Raw genomic sequence first — 20,354 nt, 5'->3', positions numbered from 1 at the left:
TTATCTGCCTGTGTGTATATATGTGGATCACGTGAATGTGGTACCCACAAAGAGCAGAAGAGGCCATCACATCCCCTGGAGCTGAAGCTACAGTCATTGTGAGCCACTGCCTGGGTGCTGGGAATGGAACCTGGGTTTTCTGGCAGAGCAGCCTGAGCTCCTATCCACTGAGTCATCTCTCCAGCCCTTCATTGACTCTTGCTGTTCCCTTTCTTTTCCCTTCTGTTTTTCTTTTGTAGATGAAGCCCTTTCTAAAACCCTTTTCTCTGTGAAATTTAACATTCTCGTTTCCTTGCTGCATCCCACAGTCTTCAGTGGTTTCTACTTTCCACTTTGAGTTCTTCTGTGACCTGTAGATGTTTTTAGGTGTGTGTGTGTGTGTGTGTGAGAGAGAGAGAGAGAGAGAGAGAGAGAGAGAGAGAGAGAGAGAGAGAGAGAGACTTTCCAGAACAAAAAAGGAGTAGTAGCTTCTTACTTTTCAGTTTCACTTCAGCATTCCCCATGGACCAGAGTGCACCTGATGTAAGACTTCTTGGGAAGCCGCGTCTGAAAGCCCTAGTCCATGTGGTCACGCAGAGGTAGCCAGTAGATGGTTTAGTACAAATCAGTTTCTAAGTGCTCCACGTGTGCTTTAATATTTTTAAAAAGTGTCTTTTCCATTGTTCACTTGTTTGTGTATGTGCTGACCCCATCTATATAATAACCGTGTGTGTGTGTGTGTGTGTGTGTGTGTGTGTGTGTGTGTGTGGCGCACACACACATGCGTCTTACATATGAGAAGCCTGGTTGGTGCTGAGAGTGATGTGTCAAAGTCTCCCCATCACACAGTGGGGTTTGGCTCTTTCTCCTCCAGCACCAGGGCTGTAGGAGGAGTGTTTTGAAGCAGTTGAATTGGAAGTACTCATATTGAGAACTGCTTCATCTCCTGGCCAACAGAACACTTGTAGATACGAGTGCTGCTATAACGGCATTTGCCTTAAAACCTGTGGCTTTATTTCCTGTGGCTGCAGCAGCAGGATCCAGCCCTTCACGCTCTTGCCCTTTCTTTGTCCTTTAGCTTTAAGTCCTCCCCGATTAACAGCATGTTTTAAATCCATACTACCATTGTCTACCTTTCCCGCTAAAGGGGTTTTTTGTTTGTTTTTTATTTTGTTTTATTTTTTTGACCCATTTTTATCAACATATTTGGGTTCACATTTGGCTAAGTTTGCAAAAACTTGTGTTTATCCCCAAAAGATGGGAACACCCACTTTTCTTTCCCCCCCGTTTGTGGGTTGGAAGTTCCTTATCACATTTCTCTTTTATTGTCAGTCCTAGAACTTTTGACATAAATACCTTAAAATACTTGGTCAATACCAAACTTTTTAAATGTTTTCACTTTATATCTCCCAGTTGGTGTGCTAATTTGCCCAAATTCTTGACTTCTGCTTTGCTTCTGTTTTTGATCTCACCATTATTCAGCCACCGTTTGCTTACTTCCTTGCTAATGGATTCTTCCTAAACACCAGGCCTTCCTTTTGAGGTCATGTTCATGTTTCTCAGAAGCGTCCTTAAGAAGTTCCTTTAGTGAGGGGCTGTCTGTAGTGAAAGCCTTGAGCTTGGGTCTGTTCCTGCTATGAAGGTGTAAGCTGCCAGCGTTTTTTTCTTTCATCTTGAGAATGTTGTACACTCCTGTTTGCCGCCTTTCCTCTGGTCAGCTACGCATCTCTGAACCCAACGGTGTGTCCTTTCTACAACGTCTACCTCTCTTCATTGCCCAGTTCTTGAGTCTTGAGATGGCCAGCCATCGTCCTGCCTCATTCTGTAGCTGGAACTGTGGGTTTTCCCCCTGCTTAACTGTCCTTTGTGGTTTGGGTCAGTTGGTTAATTTGTGTTGATTGGTTGGTTGAGTTCTTTGGGTTTCCTGTGACCTTATTTCTTGGCTTAACCTTTTTGATTTGATCGTGATGAGTAGGCGTGGGTTTCATTGTTTATCCTGATAGCATTTATTGGCTTTTTTAATCTATAAATGGGTACTTTTCTTCTGACCTAGAAAATTCTCAGCCATTAAATCCAGTGTTACATCTTCTGTGCTTTCTTACCCTAAAAGTCCAGCCCAATTTATGTAAATTTTTCTTGTATTTGGGTTTTGGTTTCTTTGTTCGTTTTGTTCTTTGAGACATAGTCTCCTATAGCAGAGGTTGACCTTGAGACCCCTATATAGGTAAGGATGACCTTGAATTCTAATCTCTCTTCATCCACCCAAGAGCTCGGACTATAGGCAGGTATTTTGAATGGGCATTTTGGAGCCTAGGGCTCATGGGTTGGGCTAGATGCCTGGCTACGAAGCCCCAGGGATCCTCCCATGTCCACAGCTCCCGGCTCTTACGTAGGCGCTAAACAGGCTCTGAGGACCTGGCCACCTCCTCAGCACCAAAGCCCAGTTTCTCTGCTCAGTCCAGCCCCTCCCTCGGCATCCTCATCTCCTACCCACACTCTGTTATGGTTACCCCGTTCTGGGTATATAACTTATTTTTCAGTCCTTGAGAGAGGGTCTTGTGGTATAGCCCAGGCTGGCCTGGAGCTTACTACCCTTGTGCCTCAGCCTCCTGAGCACCGGAGTTACAGGACTGGCTACCTCCTGTGGCTCTTCTTTTGTTTGTTTCTATCCTGACCGCATGCTCTGGGTCAAGTTGTCTCAGCATGTGCAGTCTTAGTAGTTAGGCTTCTCTGGTTGTTTCTCTGGTCCCTCTCCAGCTTATAATAGTGTATCTCCCTTGCGCTTAATGGTTTTTAAAATGATGAGCCTGGGTTCTGTGTACGCTAATTAGTCGTAATTCTCTGTGGTTGGATTTGAAGTACGTTCTTCCAGAGAAGATTTGCTTTCCAAACCTCTGGAAGCCTTGGGGGACAATGTCCATTTTAACTCCCTTGGAACAACCATAAAACCCATGAAGCTGACAACATCAGTTTCCCATCCCTGCTTCCTTTCCTCCTCCATCAGGCTGGGCTCTTCCCTTCCTCCTCCATCAGTCTGAGCTCTTGTCCCAGTCCTGAGCTAGGCATTTGTTCCAGGGAACTCCAGGCTGCCTGATTGACCCATTGTTCACCTTCATTTTAAAATTATTCATTTGTATGTCGAGTTCAGGAAGGGTGTGTGTGTGTGTGTGTGTGTGTGTGTGTGTGTGTGTGTGTGTGCGAGCGCGCCCTTGTTTTGTTTTGTATTATTACTGTGAAGGTGCATGTGTTTGGTGCCCATCCAGAGGACAGCTCTGATTCTCCGGTTCCCAGGATCGCACTCAGGCTGTCAGGGTTGCATAAGAAGCGCGGGTTTGCCAGCCCTCCCATTAGTATCTACTGAACTCAGGATGCCTAAAATCTGTAGCTGCACAGGATCTAACACCTTCTGTGTCACAACCAGAGAAACCTCTTCTCCCTGTGCTCCCTGGCCACCTGGGCGGAAGCTCAGGCCTCTAGCTTGGCCCTAACTCTCTTGTCGTGGTCCCATGTAGAAAAGAATTGCGCTGCCTCAGCTCCCCTGCGTCCATGGTCCCGTGCTAATTCTGTCTGCCTTTCCCATTGGCAAGGGGTCAGCCAATGCCTCTTCCAAAGGACAGCCAGTGGGTTCCACAGAGAACTCACGGGTACCAGCTAACCTGTGCCATTTAAGTAGGAAGGAACAGTAATTCACTGTGGGGAAAAGCAGTAATTAGTGTAGCCTGCACCTCAGCTTCTGAGTTACAAATGGTGATAGTTTCTTGACTTGAATTACTGCTAGGCCTCACTTCCTTTATTTCCCATATAGTTGACAAGAGAATGAACAACGGGTTTAAGATTCAGAGTGTGTGGCTTCGTTGGCCTGTGGTTTGAACTCCTAGGGCCTGGTAAAATCAGGTGGCTTTCATTTATGCTAATCTGTGATCACTGTGAAGATCATGACTTCTAAATTCAGCCGATGCAGAGAAACTGCAGGCATTTCCACTGTGTCACATGCGAATTCGATGAATGGTTTGGGTTTTTGGTTTCGAGGAGGAGACTGTCGTTAGAAAAGCACCTTCCAACATGTTCAGGATGGCTGGTTTCTTTTAAGCATTTGGTGTCCTGTAATGACAACCCCTGTGACAGGAGCATTGGTCACCAGCTCCGTGCGGCTGGCCCACACCAGTGTGAGTCACATGGCGCCAAGTTATTAATAATTGAAGGGGCTTGTCATTCCCTGCAGAGTTTGGTGTGTAATTTATGGATTATGAATCCGTGCTGAAATCTCAGAGAAAGCTAATTTCATTAAGTAAGAATGAGATCCGGCTGTGTTCCAGTTCCCACAGCCTAAAGGAGCACCAGTGCGCCTGTCTTCAGCCAGAAAGTCCTGGTCCTGTTTGTGCTGGTTCCGTCTGCACGGAGCACATTCTTCTTGGGACTCCGGGCAGAAATACTAGTACTAGTACTCCACTGTGGGAAGGGTCTCGGGCTCTCTGCGAATCTGTTTACCCATAGAAGGCTGAGCTGGGTGGCGTTCCAAGCCAGGTGTGGAATAATGTCAAAGGAAGGCTCTGGGTCCTCCCTCCGTAGCACAGAATCCAGGACCATAGGAAACCCCACTTTTCTGCCCCCTCCCCCATCTACATGGGTTCTCCAGAGAGGTATCTACTTAAAGCATTAAGTTATCAGGCTTGAAGTCACTCTCATGGCTTCCTTCCATCCACCCTCAACGTTTTCATTGAGAGAGGGTTAAGGATTTAGCTCAGTGGTAGAGCGCTTGCCTAACAAGCGCAAGGCCCTGGGTTCGGTCCTCAGCTCCAGGGGAAAAAAAAATTGAGAGAAAGACTCGAGGAGCACCGCCCCTCAGCCCAGACCTACTAGACAGCAAGTTAGGCCCTTGTCCTGCTTCCTGCCCCATCTGGCTTTCTCACTCCTAGTGTTTGCTCAGCAAAGGGCCACAATCTGCTGACCTATGCTACTAAAGTGGTCCTCAGGTCTGGGTTATTATAAAACATAAGGATTTGAGACCAGGAGATACTCAACCGGCCTGACAACCTGAGTGATCCGCGTGACCCGTACAAAAGGAAAAGGACAGAAGGACTCTATAAAGTTGCCCTCTGACCTCCACATGTGTACCCACACACAATGATTTTTTTTTAAAATAAGGGTTCATAAGGAAATTGATTTGTTAAAACCCAATCATGACCCAGTTCACTCATCCGAATGTATTTGGGTTCCCTAGGAAACTGTTTCATACTTTAGTAGAAGTTTGTTTTTTATTTCATAGTATCTGTGCTCAACACAAAACGATCTGGAAAAGCACAGGTGGGACATAGGGTTTGATCTGCTCTTGATAACTGGTGAGAGCTGGCTATAAGCTCAGGTTTATCCGTGTGCCCGCCATGTTTATGCACCCAGTACACAGCCATGGAGGGAAGTCTACAGGGCAAGGGTGTGGAGGGCAGGCTCTAAGGCTCAGGGCTGCATCCTGAAGCAGACCATGATGGGTTCATATCCTAGAACTTAATTTTGTCTTCATGCTGGATCCCTCATCCTTCTCATGAACGAGAAGGAAGCTCTTCAGGCGATGTACATGGTGGCAGGGAAATGACAGGGACCTCATGGTGGGAAAGGAGAGTTAGGAAAAGACAGCAAGCAACCAGAGGACGACCGCCCAGCCAGCCTGGTGCACCATCACCATTTCGTATCATCATGCCATTCTTGCCAGAATACTTCCTGCCCACCCAGGGCCTCTTCTCCCTTTGGCTATAAGTAACCTTGCCTCCTGTCGGCTCCACCTACCCTGAGGATCTGCTCTATGCCCAGCTACGACATCAGGAAGGCCATGAAGTGAGCACAGTCACTGTCCCTAAGACATAAAGATACACAAAAACAGCACAAAAGGCCATCCAGGGCTTTAGGGAGAGCTGACCTGCAGTCCAACGGGAGCCATGTCATAGGGAATTGCAGGAGAGAGCTGGTCCAAGTGGTAGGGCTGAGGGCTTATATTTCAGTTTCAGTCCCAACTCCATCTCACTCTGTGGTTTAGTAAGCCGCGTCTTAGCACTAACTTCTCATTCATGTAACGAGTTAAACACGATTATGGGCTCTATTGGGCATGTTTGTGAGGTGCTCAAGAATCAGTAACTTACCACCCTCTCACTTCCATGATCCACCTTAACTTCTGTTTCGTTAGCTGCTCCCCTGGTCCTCTCTGAAGGGACACCCCACCCCTCTCTTACATGCACAGCGATTGGCAGATTGAGTGGATGACTGTGGTCGGAAGGTAGGTTCTTTGCCACATGTTGTATTTAGCTTTCTGATAAATGTAGCAGTTCCAGAAGAGACTATGCCTTTGTCTCCGAGGGGCCCAGCTAGCATCAGCGGGCAGTGGCTCCACAGTGCTGGAGCCGGTGTGTGCACACAGGTTAAGTGACGGTGTCATTGGCAGTGGGGAGCGGGGCAACCAGGAAAGGTAAAGAGTGAGGGGCGGGGCCCATCTGCAAACTTCACGCACCTGTTACCCGTATCTTGGAATCTGGCAGGGTTTGCAGGAGCCCAGATGCCCATGCCTTCATCAGAGATGTAATTTGTTGTTCCCTCTCCGTCTGCAGGAATAGCATCACCAGTTGCCGGGTGCGGACTGAGAGCGAGCCGCCATGTGGCTCCCCAGTGGTCAGTGGGGACCCCAAGGAGGACCACAACTACAGTAGTGCCAAGTCCTCCAATGCCCGGAGCACCTCTCCCACCAGCGACTCCATCTCCTCCTCCTCCTCCTCAGCCGACGACCACTACGAGTTTGCCACGAAGGGGAGCCAGGAGGGCAGTGAGGGAAGCTTCCAGAGCCATGAGAGCCACAGCGAACCGGAGGAGGACGACAGGAAGCCCAGCCAGAAAGAGGGCAAGGATGCCCTGGGGGACAGCGGATACGCATCCCAGCACCGGAAGCGCCAGCACTTCGCCAAGGCCAGGAAAGTCCCCAGCGACACACTGCCCCTCAAAAAGAGACGCACGGAGAAGCCGCCCGAGAGCGATGATGAGGAGATGAAGGAGGCGGCCGGTTCGCTCCTGCACTTGGCAGGGATTCGGTCCTGTTTGAACAACATCACCAATCGGACGGCCAAGGGGCAGAAAGAACAAAAGGAAACCGCAAAAAATTGAAACAAGTCTCTGATTTGTTTTGAACTTACGGCCATTTGGTTTCAGCATGTCAGGAGATTTCTAATGATTTGTGGCAATATCAGCAATTTTTTTCTTTTTCTTTTTTCCTTTTGTTGGTTTGGTTTTCTTTACTTTCTTTCCTTTTTTTTTTTTTTTAATTTGCCCCCCCCTCCTTTGTTTTTGGACCCTTAAGAATTTTCTGTTTAAAGGAGATTGAAGCCATAGAAACTCATATCGACACTCAGCCGTTTTACAAAAGCTTTTCTTTATCTGAACACAAAAACCGAAAAACAAAAAGCCAAAATTAACCATTGCTTCCTGCAGCCTGTCAGAGACCTGTGGTTAAGCCCACAGGGATGTTCGTGTCAATGCCACAGGAACACTCGTGCACCACCTAGGAGGCACGCAGTCACCGCTCAGCCCAACCCTTAGGTTTAAAAAGTCAGTTGAGCTTGGAGTGAGGCTGAGAAGCATTTGCAGAGACTGAAGAGCCCAGGTCCCCTAGAAACAGATTATCCCCGTGCTCTGGCCCTGGCATCCCACCTTACCAGAAACGCCATCGCCATTGCCCTGTGGCAAGCCGGGGGCCTGCCTGCCAGTCCTCTGTACTTCCCAGCCTTGAGCCTGGTAACATCTCCCAGCTTGGACACCAGACTGTTCAGCTGGATTAGGTGTCAGTGACTGGAAAGGGAAAACAGGGATTGTTAGAGCCATCGATAACCACTGAGTTCTGCTCTATGTTAAATCAAGAAGACGTTCCAAAAGCCATAAGCCTGAAGGTTGGTCCTGTGTGTACACACACACACACACACACACACACACACACACACACACACACGACTTAAAGGTGATACAGAAAACACGCTGTGCCCTCCTAACTGCACAAGGAAAAGCAATCGGGCCCAAGAAATGACAGTAGCTGTTAAGAAAGGAAAATGGTGCAGATTTTTTCCTTCTAAATAATCTGATCCAAGTTGGGGGTGGGGGGGTGCTACAGAAACTGCCATTAGTATTATGGTGTCTTTTCATGACGTTAAAGGCACGTTTGGTGGACTCAAAAAACAAAAACATGGCAACAATACAACTCCTGCACTGTCCTCAAAAATTAATATCAGTACTCATTTTTGCAACAAAAAAGAAAAGACCAGTGATTTTCACATTCAGCCAGTGTAGCCAGCAGAAATTTCTGATCCACAATGCATGGATTCCTTTGAAGAAACGAAAAAAGGAAAAAAAAAGAAAAAGAAAAAAAAAATCACAAAAACAAACTTTTTTTTATTCAAAAATAACAAAGTTCTTGTAAGGTAAATGATGTATTTAGCATGAAGCATGAATTATTTTCATATAAATATAGAGAATAGAGAGAAGACTATGCCTCTAATTTTTAAGCCCTTAAGCTTAGAGGCCCTTTGTTCTTTTTTTTTTCCTCCCTTTTTCTTTCTTTTTTTTCCCTTTTTCTTTCTTTCTTTCTTCTTTTTTTGTTGTCGTTATTATTTTGTTTGGTTTTTTGAAGCAGGTGTTTAAGGTTTAACCTTCTTCAGGGACAAATTCTGACTGATGGGGAGCTTACTCTGCAATATCAACTATCTTCATGCTCTGGCAGGGGCTTGGGTGGCTGAGCTCTATACTGCCTTGTCTACACTCAGCCCCGACCCCTCTGATTCTCTACTGAAGAGTGTGTCCTTCCCTTTGTCTGTATGTGTTTAACATGACGCAATAATTCGAGGGCAAACTTAGTGTGTACGATAGAATCAAGAGAGTTGTGGGACGCTTACTTGAGGAAAATCATTACCGTGATTTGGTTCTAGGAAAAAGGCAGTGAATAATTATGCAAATTCGCCAGAGGAAGGGGAAACATGCTAATGGGCCTTACTGGGTGAGGGTAAGAGATGGGTACTTGGGTAGGAGGAAGTAAGTGATCGAGGGGTTGGATGGAGCAGCCCTGAGCCTTCCACAGCGACGGTCTGATGTCGCGGCGAGACGGGGGCTGGCCATCTCTGCCACTTCTGCACAGTGACCACCTTGGGACTAAGACCACCTAAATAGTGAGAGCTGAGTAACAACCAAACCACGTCACAGAAGCCAGAAACTCCAGTTACCTTTGCCAAAAAAAAAAAAAAAAGTTTATCCTTGAGGTCTAAGAGAAATCCCTAAAACAGTATGGCCTCCCGTCCAAATGGAGGGAACTTTTAAAAGCAAAAACACTTCCCTGGCTCAGGGTGCGATGTTTGGGAGATGGGGGAAACTAAAGTGACCTTGAACTCTTGAAACAGGGCAGTGGTGGGCCTTTAAAGCTATGCCCACGTGTCAGCACCAGGTACCATGGTAACCTCGGCAACCCGGAAGGTTATCTGGTGCGTTTCCCCCTACCTAACCTGAGGGCAGCTTTGGGCGGGGGGACTCCCACTTTAGGGCAGGCTAGATTTACCCCCACATGGCCCTCAGCCTGGACTCTCTCAGCATGGGGGTTCAGGGTCAGATGAGAGCACAGGTTGTGTTCTCCACAAACCTCTGACACCCTGCAAGCCATCCACAGCTCTGGAGCCCTGAGCCACACTTTGATTTCCACTGTCCCCTTTACCAAGTCCAAAAGACTCCCGCCCCCTCCCCCAAGATGTTCAAACTCAGACGTGAGGGCAAAGGTGAGCACTCAGCACTGTTTCTGGCGGGGACTTCTTCCGACGGAAACCCCACGCGGGCTGTCTCCCCTCGGTTCATTGTTCTCCGAAGGGGCTGAGGCCTCTTTCAGAGATAACAAGATGCAGTGTGTGTGTGATTTACTTTTCTGATCTCGCCGAGATCTGGAAAACTATCTTATACAAGTGCGTTCTGAACCCCAGAACCACTCCGTTTGCATAAATACCTCATCGGGCAGCTTTGTAAGTGTTATTTTCCCGAGCCTCCCCTTGGCACCTTTGTTGGAATTTTCTGGAAGACTTGTTGGGGAAACTTTAGTAAGGGTACTTTTTTCTATTTTCCTCCTGTTTTGGGCGGCACGCTCATTGTGCGTAACCAAAACAACGGCTCAATTGTGTTTAACTCTGTATTTTGACTGTTGAGGCGAAAACAAAATCATCAATGTGTATGTGGCTGTTTGTAGCGAAGTCTGCCGAATGAGGCGGCCCGTGTCCTTAACAAGCCAAGGGGCAGGAGGCGCCCTCTCTTCCCCCTCCCCCAAGAGCAGTAGAGAATTTAAGCACAAGCCTATTTGTGAAAGAATATTTTGCTTAAGTGTAATTCACTTTAGTGTTGGACTTCCTTCCCAAATGTCAGGTGTTCTTTTAGCTTTCAAACTAGCCTGTGTATCCATTAGAAGGACAGATCGCCTGAGCATCGTGAAAGGGATGCGGTGTTGTTGCTGTTTTCTTTTTTTTTTTTCCTTGCATTTCTCCTGTGGGGAGAAGTGGCGGTTCATGTGTCATTCCAGTATCTCACGTACTCACATGGGGTGGGGGGAGGGGGATGGGGAACTATAGCAATATTTACAGATGCTTTGGGGACACATCAGCACCGCGACATTACAACTACTGGCTGTCGGCCCTCGGACACATTTAAGAGAAGAGAGAGAGGCTCGCTTTCTTTTCTCAGGTGATATTCACATCGACATTCTTTTATCCCGCTCCTGACAGTCTTTCCTCGTTCTCTAGTACTTTTTTGGAAAGGGTCTGCACCGTAGGTTTTCTTTCTTTCATCACCAAGCTCCTACTTCCCTCTGCATCTCCAGTCAGTATGTTCGTTCTTCAAGAGTTCTTTTGGTAAAGCTGGCTGTCCGAAACTAACGCTGAACCAAACCCACATGTGGATTGTGGCATAAGGAAACCGTGGTCAGGATGACTGGGGCAGGTCTCCATCTTGGGGTTTTAAGAGGGAATGGGTTGGTGCCCTTTCCCGAGAACAGGTTTTTCTTGTACAGTCATTAGCATGTCCAGTGCTTCCTGTTCATAGCAGTTCCACCACGGGGCTTTCTAGAAGGACTGTTGCGTTCAGTGGGGCCCAAGCAAGAGAAGGGGTGGTTTGGGTGCCTTGAGGCCCAACACAGCAGGCCAATGTGCAATGCCCCAAGCCACCAATTTGGGTTTTATTGATGCCACTCCAACCTCTGGACTCTCCCTGGAAGGGAGAGGGTCCTGACATGATGCCAGAGTTAGGGACAAGTGCTCAGAATGGGAAGTTTTCCCATAGATGGGATTAGACTAAATTCAATGTGATTTCTTTTTCCCCTTTCAAATCCTATTCAGGTTGGGACTCATTTCTTTCTGGTGGATCACAGCTGCCCAGATGTGTAGATTGGTTTCTGTGTCCTGTAGACAAGTCCTTTTCTCTCATCTTCAGCAGGGTTTATTATTTCGTTTTTTGCCACCAAAAGAAAACATCGGAACATACGTCCCCTCTTAGTTGTGACTTTGCATTGTTGACAGTTCAGTTCTCTGTGTTGTAGGTCCCAGCCCACCAGTACTCTATCAAACACTGTTAGGCACATGATGCAGCACTGTGATCTAATTTAAATAATACTTTTTTATTATTTATACTACTATATATAATATACATCAACACTTTTGCTATATAACCTAAGTGATAAACCCTTTTTTTGGTTACCTGTCAAGACTCTAGACTTTGGTTCCTATTGCAGTTAACACAGTTACAGAATTGTAATGGTGTCTTGTTTTATTTTTTTGTTTTTGTTTCTTTTCCTTCTTCTTTTCCCTTTGTAACGGAATGTGTAAATCAAAGTATATACATTGTGTGGTGTTCCTGTTTCTTGGGATGTTATGAGGAGTTACACACAGCATTCAGTGTTCTGTATAGACCTGCCCACCTTCGTGAATTCATCTGTTAACTCCTCCTCCTCCGAGAGCGCGCCAGCCACGGTGGCTAACTCCCAGCGTCCTCTCTCCTGCTGGCTATTCTTGAATTAAGCACAGACTCGTCCACTCGGTTGCTTTATCATGAATAATGGGCGTGACTTGGTCACTCTCCTACCCTTCAGCAAACAAGTGCTAGCTTCTTCGCTGACCAAAAATTAAGGAAGGAAAACACCATTTTCAAAACGATCCACCTTTTCACGGCCGAGACCGATGTTAGTCTACGGTGCTGCCTCGCGCTATCGAGCCTCTGGAATGAGCCCGCTGTGGAATGACCATTTCTGACTTGCTATGGGATGCTCACAAGTACCCTTCCTGTCTCGTTAGTATTGGAATCAAGACTCATTATTTGAATCTATACAGCAGTGTTCTCCATCAGGTTTCATTTGCAAAAGTAGAGAACATGCCTTCTCCACCCTTTTGCAAATAATTGATACTCCATATTGGATTCTCAAAAGACTTCGATATGGTGATCCTGTCAAACCTAGAAATTGTATTATCTTTTCATACCCGACTTCCCCCACTTCTCCTGTTTTAGAGGAAACAGCACACTTTCAGTTACGGACACAGTCTCCATTTCTAGAGTATGTGTGTTGCAGCCATCCAAGGTCATAGCTGGCTCAGCCAGACCCACGCCATTGTTCTCACTGCCTGTCCTACCATGGTGCACATGGGGAGGGAAGAGGAATCTGTGCGTCTGGGAAACAGCTACATAGACTTTTTGTTTTTTTACTACTCTGACTCTGTAACACTTCTGAGTTTTGTTCTAATTTTACAGAAAACAAGACCACAATGATAAGGCAGAAGCCCACAAGGTTTGTGGCTGAGTCTTAGAGCCACCCGACCTTTCCTGGCCAACAGGTCTACATGGCCAAATTTATTTACGAGAGTAATAATTTCTTCAGAAGCCAATTTTTTTCTGTATTTCTGTACAAAACTGCCAATATCATGAACAGAAGGGGGGAACCGTAAAGGAGAAAGCAAGTGATGTTCGGTGGCGTTTGCATTAGCCTAAAGCAGCGGTGTGACGACGACTCCATCAGCCGAGCTCCAGGGACTTGGTGTTGCTTGGGAGGGATCCATACAGCATTTTGCGTTCTTCATGTGTAATCATATTGCCAAAGACAAACTACTTCATCATTTATTGTAAATAACACTTCCCCAGACCTACCATAAAGTTTCTGTGATGTATTGTCTTCCAGTTGCAATAAAAATGACTGAGTTGCATCAATTGAAGATAGGTGTTGTGTGTTGTGTAAGCAACATCTCCACGTGCAGGTAGGCACTGAGCCGTAGAGTGAGTGTGGGGTGTGTGTGTGTGTGTGTGTGTGTGTGTGTGTGATGTATAGTGTTTACTAGCCCGCTTTAAGTGGGAGACTGCACTACCAACCATCACCCTGGTTCCCTTGGATCCACAGATGAAACACACACATTAGCTTATTTTTAATATGCTTTATAGCTCGATGGCCAGGCTCTTCTAAGCCTCCCATGGCTAACGTGCCCTTACCTTCACTCCCAGCTCAACACCTCTGAATCTGTCCTCAACTTAGTTGTATTTCTAATCTCCTGCCTGCTATCCCAGGCCCAATAGGGGAAGCGGCCAATGGCCACTCCACCTGAGATCTCAAATGGCTGGTGACTCTCTCCCTTCAAGCATGGCAAGTCTTCTTTCCCCCTCCTATGTCTAGCCTGCCTGCAGGAACCTGGAAGTCCCACCTCTCCCACCCAGTCATTGAACACTAGCATCTTTCATTGATCAATCAAGAACCATTGGGGAACAGGTCCGTCAGTGTTCACACACAGATTCCTGACCAAAGCATCAGAACCACTCCCTACGTGTGTGCACGTCAGTGTGCGTGCATGCATGCTTGCAGAGGCCAGAGGCTGATATCTTCCTTGATAAATACCCACTTTGTGCGTGTGTGTGTGTGTGTGCGCGCGCGCGTGTGCGTGTGTATTATGTCTGTGAGTTTGTGTGCCAGGTATCTGTGGAGGCCAGAATGGAGCATCAGACCCCTGGGTGTTGGAGTTACAGGAGGTTGTGAGTTGCCCAGTGTAGGTGCTGGAAACCAAACTTGGATCCTCTGGGAGACTTTACCTTTTGAGACAGACTCTGTCCCTGAAGCTGAAGCTCACCAGTTAGCTAAGCTGGCGTGCCTGCAAGTTCTAGGATCCCTGTTTCCGCCTGGGGTTAGAAGCATGTGTGTGCTTTTCTTTATCTACTTAATGTGGGGATCTGAACTCAAGTCTCCAGGTGTATACAGCACGCCTTTTACCACCTAAGCCATCTCCCCAGCCCCGAGAGATTCTATTCTGTGTCTGGTCCCCCAGTATCAGGTGTGTGCAGCTTCAGTCTGGTGTTAGGGTCTCAGCTGCAGGCCATACCCATCTTGGAACATGCCTGCATTCTGACAGGAAACCTCTCAGTGCCCTGCAAAGCCACTCATGCAGGGCAAGCACATGGCTCCTGTCACAAGCCATAGAACCTGTGGTTAAGACCACTGGTCTTGTCTGGAAGTTACCAAACACTAAAATAAGGTTGCATTTCTGGGGTCTGCTTATACCTGTTGGATGATGACATCCCAAGAGTCATTTTGGGGTTCATACCTCCACTGTTGAAGTGTCCATTCCAGCCTACTCCACATACATACCCTAGGAGTCTCTTCTGTTATAGTAAAACCAGATGTATGCAGCTGGGGAGAGAGGGAGACACTTCACATGGCCAGGCAGGAAGAGAGCAATTAAGGGCTAAATTTGTTCTTCATAACAACCCCTTGTCCAGGGAAATAACCAGGTCCTCTGAGGAGCACATTAATATCTGCTGAGCGTGACTCCCCTCAGGACCTAATTAACTTCCACCAGGTCTCACCTCTGAAAGGCTCGGCCGCCATCCTGGGGCTGGTAGTTCCAGCAGTTGAGTCTAGCCCACACCCAAATCGGGTGACGAGGAGTCAGCCATCTCTGAGAAAAAGTGATCCTCTTTCTGGTCCCTTTCATGATAGTTTTGTCTTGTAGTGAATTTGGTTCTCCAGTCTTTCACAGCACGTCTCTTATCCTAAGCCATCTCCTGAGCCCTGAGATATCTCCCCAGCCCTGAGAGATCCCATCCTATTATTTAACCTGGGCTTCACCAACAGTAAGCAGGGCTAACCTCAATAACCACCCCCTGTAAGGTACCTCTGACCCCTAGGAATCTCAGGCTCCCTCTCTCACCTCCTATACTGGGTCACAGACCAAGTAATAGTCCTGGATTGGGAACAACTCCCAGTACCCGTCTCCAAGTAGCCACCTCAGTGTCCTTTTTGACCCTCTAGCAGTATTTTTTTATTGTTTGTGGGTGTTTGTTTGGGTTGGTTGTTTTTTAAGACAAGATTTCTCTGCATAGCCCTGTCTGTCCTGGAATATATTTTGTACACCAGGCTGCCCTCAAACTCAAAGAGATCCCCCTGCCTCTGCCTCCAAGTGCTAGGATCAAAGGCATGCCCTACCATGTTCAGCACAGTCTTGGAGTCTTGCTTTTCAGGATCACCTGGAAAGTCACCGTATGTCCTCCAGATTGTTGAGTCAATGTTTGAAGAGAGACATTATTGGGACAAAGGGCAGGAGCCATTCGCTCTGAGCCAAATCTGATGAACTGGGTCATTTTCCATGTTGGGTAATCATCTTAGTTAGGGTTTTATTACTGTGAACAGACACCGTGACCGATGCAAGTCTTATAAAGGATAACATTTAATTGGGGCTGACTTACAGGTTCAGAGGTTCAGTCCATTATCATCAAGGCAGGAGCATGGCAGCATCAACAGCATCCAGGCAGGCATGGTGGAGGAGGAGCTGAGTTCTACATCTTCACCTGAAGGAAGCCAGGAACAGACTGAGCATCCACAGGCAGCTAGGAGGAGGGTCTCCAAGCCCACCCCCAACAGTGACACACTTCCTCCAACAAGGCCACACCTTCTAATAGTGCCACTCCCTGAGCCAAGCATATGCAAACCATCACATTCTACTCCCTGGCCTCCATAGGTTTGTTTAAACACATGAGTCTATGGAGGCCGTACCTAAACATAGTATAATAAAAATGTACATTTAGTCCAACTTCCAAAGTCCCCATAGTCTATAGCAGTATCAACAATGTTAAAAGTCCAAAGTTCAAAGTCTCTTCTGAGACCCATCCAATCACTTAACTGTAATCCCTGAATTAAGACAGGCAACCAACTGGGTCAACTTCAAATTCTGTCATCTCCATGTCTGATGTCAACGCGGCCTTCAGATCTTCAACTCCTTTTTTCATCTTTGTTGACTGCAACAAACTTCTTTCTCCTGAGCTGGTTCCACTCCCTGTTAGCAGCTTTCCTCAGCAGATAGCCCAGGCTCTGGCATCTTTAACATCTTTGGGTCTCCAAGGCAGCTTGTTTCAATGTCTTGGATCCACACATGATCCTCCAAAGGGCTGGCTTCACTTCTCCAGCTCTGCCCTCTGTAGCACTCAGATTGATCCACTCCACTGCCTCAGCTGTTCTTGGTGATCATCCCATGGAACTGGCATCTCCAATACATTGGGGTCTTCCATTGCAATGAGGTTTCGCCAGTAGCCTCTCACAAGCTCTCTTCATGGTACCAAGCTTCAACTCCTTTGCATGACCCCTTCAGTCCTGGGCCATCAATTACAACTGAGACTGCACCTTCACCAATGGCCTTCCATGACCTCTTACGGTGCCCAGCTTCAGCTGTTCTTCATGACCCCTCCATGCCTTCAAAACCAGTACCATCTGAGTGACTCTTACACACTACCAAGTCCTAGCCAAGCATGAGGTACAACCTTAGCTATCTCTGGAACACAGGTCTCAAAAAACACTTCCCAGAAGATTTCACCTTAGTGCTGCTGATCTCTTCCTTAGCTCCAGCTAACCAACATCAATTGTTCCAGGAGTCTCCTTCTCCTCTTGAATATAAAGCCAGAGACACATGGCTGAAGCTGCTGAGTTCTGCTGCTTCCAGGAGCTAGAACATGGCCCCCTTGTTCTACAACATCACTAGCTTCCTCTTTTCTAACTCCTTCACTGCCTAAGCTTGGCTGTCCTGGTTCTTGCTCTGTAGATTGACCTTGAATTTAGAGATCTGTACGCCTGTCTCCCGGGATTAAAGGTTTGTACTAAATTGTCTGGAGCTAACTTAGCTGGGTGGGATCTTGTCCCAAGCTCATTACTCACTTAATTCAATTTAATATTCTTGAACATAGGATTCAGCCCATTCACTTGGGGGTGTTCTTTAATACTCAACCATATATTTTGTATTTTCCTTTCAACTTCCCTTTCATTAAAATGTTTTCATTAAAATGTTGGTGGGCTTCTTTGAGCAATTAATCTAACCAGAGAATTCTTCCAGACTGAAATTCTTTGCAAATTACCACAAAAGCAGTCTTTCCTCTGAAATTCTTCTCCTCTGAAACTCTTGGGCCAGGCCTGCACAGTTCAAATCACTCTCAATAACAAAGACTTCCACATTCCTACTAAGATAGCCCGTTAAGTCCCATTTAAAGCATTCTACTACTTTCCAAATCTAAAGTCCCAAAATCCAGATTCTTCCAAACAAAAGCATGATCAAGCCTATCACAGCAACACCCCACTCCTGGTACCAACTTCTGTCTTAGGGTTTTATTGCTGTGAACAGACACCGTGATCAATGCAAGTTTTATAAAAGACAACATTTAATTGGGGCTGACTTACGGGTTCACAGGTTCAGTCCATTATCATCAAGGCAGGAGCATGGCAGCTTCCAGGCAGGCATGGTGCAGGAGGAGCTGAGTTTTACATTTTCACCCAAAGGAAGTCGGGAACAGACTGAGCATCCTCAGGCAACTAGGAGAAGGGTCTCCAAGCCCACCCCACAGTGACACGCCGACTCCAACAGGGCCAAACCTTCTAATAGTGCCACTCCCTGGGCCAAACATGTACAAACCATCACAGTAATACTTGAGGCCAACTTCCAAGGGGTAGCCTCAGAAAATAGCTGTATGCATATATACATGTTTGATTTATGTGTATACATGCACATGAATATGTGGGCATAAAAGCATGCCTGTATGTGAATCAGAGATCCACAGTGGATCTTCATTTTTTTTTTTTGTGGGTTTTTCTTTGGGGTTTTTTGTCTGTTTGGTTGGTTGGTTTTTGTCTGTTTTGTGAGACAGGGTCTCTCTGTGTAGCCCTAGTTATCTTGGAACTCACTCTGTAGACCAGTTGGCCCTTAACTCAGAGATCTGCCTACCTCCCAAGTGCTAGGATTAAAGGCACGTGCCGCCACTACTGCCTGGCCCATCTTATTTTTTCAATTACTAATAACTTTATTTCTGTGTGTGAGTGTTTGTCTGCATCTATATTTGTGCACTACATGCATGCCTGGTGCTTCTGGAGGCCAGAAGAGGACATTGGAACACCTGGAATTAGATTTTCAGGTAGTTGTGAGCCTCTGTATGGGTACTGGGAATTGAACACGGGACCTCCAGAAGAGCATCTAGTGCTATTAACTGCCAGTAAGGATTCCCGTGTCAGGTGGACTTAAGGTGCAGGTTCCAACCCTGGTGGTGCCCATCTGTTGATTCCATTAAGTTTCTGCTTTGCGGCTGCACCATGTATGTGCATGTTCATCCAGTACCTCAGGGATCTCAGAGGCTTTGAGGGGCACCGATGCTGAGACTGGGAAGTAAACCTGTGAGGGCACTCTTTTTCACTACTTTCTCGTCTCATGACCCTAGAAAGCATAAACTAAGAATGTTCAATGTTCTAGAAGGTTCTGGATAGCTGAGGGTATTTCAGAGGGAGCCTGGTTTATGGGAGACTTTTATTTGGGAGTTAAAAGCCCATGTTCTGTCCTTTCACTTCTCAGATGCCCTAAGTAAGACTAGTCATAAGTATGATTGTTTGAGACAGTCTCGTTGTGTAACGCAGGCCAGCCTTGAACTTACACAGAGCCTGCCTCTGCCCCTACCCCTGGGTGCCAGGGTTATAAACATAGATTATCATGCCCTGTGCATTTTTCCCTCCCCTCCATTATTAGAAATACAAAATCAGAGACAGGTTCATGAAGAATGGCTTTTTTTTTTTTTTTTTTTTTTTTTTTTGGAAAGAGAGCGGGTGTTGGCTTGCTTGTTGTTGTTTTATTTGCTTGTTTTTTCACTTAAGCAGAAGTGAACATTTGCCCCCTGCCCTCGAATCAGCCTCCCCAGAGCTGTATGTTTGAATGGTGCACAAAACAGTCATAGCTTAATTTGAAGTCATTCCTGGACAGACATTTGTGCATAAAGCACTCTGATGGCTTGAGAACTGCTTCATGTTACTCTGTAATAAAGTGCTTTGGGAGTGGACTGCTAAGTCTCCCTCAAATAGAGCAAGTCCTTCGAGGGGACTGAGGGTTCTATCTCCCTCCCCAGTCTGCTACACTTTGCATGCTGACTTCTCAAACTGTGTAATACAGGAAGTATGAATGATGGAGAAAATCTGAAAGTCTGATAGTGGCTGCATCTGTCGATCCCCCGGGACACAGTTTCTTCATTAAGTGACTCTATTCTATTCCCATCAGAAAAGTAGGAAGAGATCTAAACTTTTTACATCACTCGTAAATATTAGAGGCCACTGAGTCCAAACTCCCCAATGTATAGACCAAGTATCTGAATTCAGAAAAATTAAGGGATTTGCCCTGAACAATCACACTAGCTAATGTATAATTATCACCACTGTATGGGAAGAATATGCCACCTCACGTGATGTCCTGTGCAGTTCTTGTTTAGCTAGGGTGGAAATAACAATCTTTTGGGATGACACAAATATACCACCTTGTTCCTCAGTGTCTGAGGTGCTTCCAGTGTCCCCACATAAGTTCCGTCACCATTGACATCTTCAGGCAGGATTTTATTCTTATCTTTATCAAATCTCACCTTTTAATTGGTTCATCGTTTGAAACCAGGTCAGACTGGAAGTGGGGTAGCCGGTGTGGAGGCCTTGATTTTGTCCAACCAGAGCATTTGTTACCTGAAGTCATTTTCTGTTCCTAGTAACAGTGTTACAACGACAGGTGTGGAGGCACTCACTTGAGATCCCAGTCCTGGGAAGGTAGGAGGATCAGGAGTTCAAATCCAGCCAGGGCTTAGTGAAGAAAAAAGAAGAAGCAATTCCACAGAGTGGGGAAGAGTTATTTTAGCCAAGAGCTCTGCAAGGTAAGGAGCAGTCAAGAAAACTAGCCATCCTGGGTTCCAGGTACCTCTCAAGTGAATTCCGTAGTCTGAGAGTCATGGGTGAACTAATATGTTTGTGAGGGCCGAGCCGTAATCACCCCCTGAAGGTCCCACCCGGCCCTACCCTTTACTAGCTCACAACTGAA

At 46.5% G+C, this 20,354-nt stretch overlaps 1 protein-coding gene across 9 annotated transcripts in view; it reads left to right on the top strand.

Moving 5' to 3' along the window:
* Foxn3 (forkhead box N3) overlaps window positions 1-13,212 on the top strand; it is a 375,175-nt gene extending 361,963 nt beyond the window's left edge. For 8 of the 9 annotated variants that reach the window (XM_032908258.1, XM_032908265.1, XM_032908263.1 and 5 more), the window contains one exon: window positions 6,573-13,212. In XM_032908258.1, the coding sequence (XP_032764149.1) occupies window positions 6,573-7,119 (547 nt within the window). In that variant the 3' untranslated portion in view covers window positions 7,120-13,212. The remainder of the gene's footprint in view (window positions 1-6,572) is intronic. The other variant, XM_032908260.1, reaches the window with a different exon arrangement.
* Window positions 13,213-20,354: the final 7,142 nt, after the last annotated feature.

Source organism: Rattus rattus, chromosome 7, assembly GCF_011064425.1.
Source record: "Rattus rattus isolate New Zealand chromosome 7, Rrattus_CSIRO_v1, whole genome shotgun sequence".
Classification (NCBI taxonomy): domain Eukaryota; kingdom Metazoa; phylum Chordata; class Mammalia; order Rodentia; family Muridae; genus Rattus; species Rattus rattus.
This window is presented reverse-complemented; position numbering and strand designations above follow the sequence as displayed.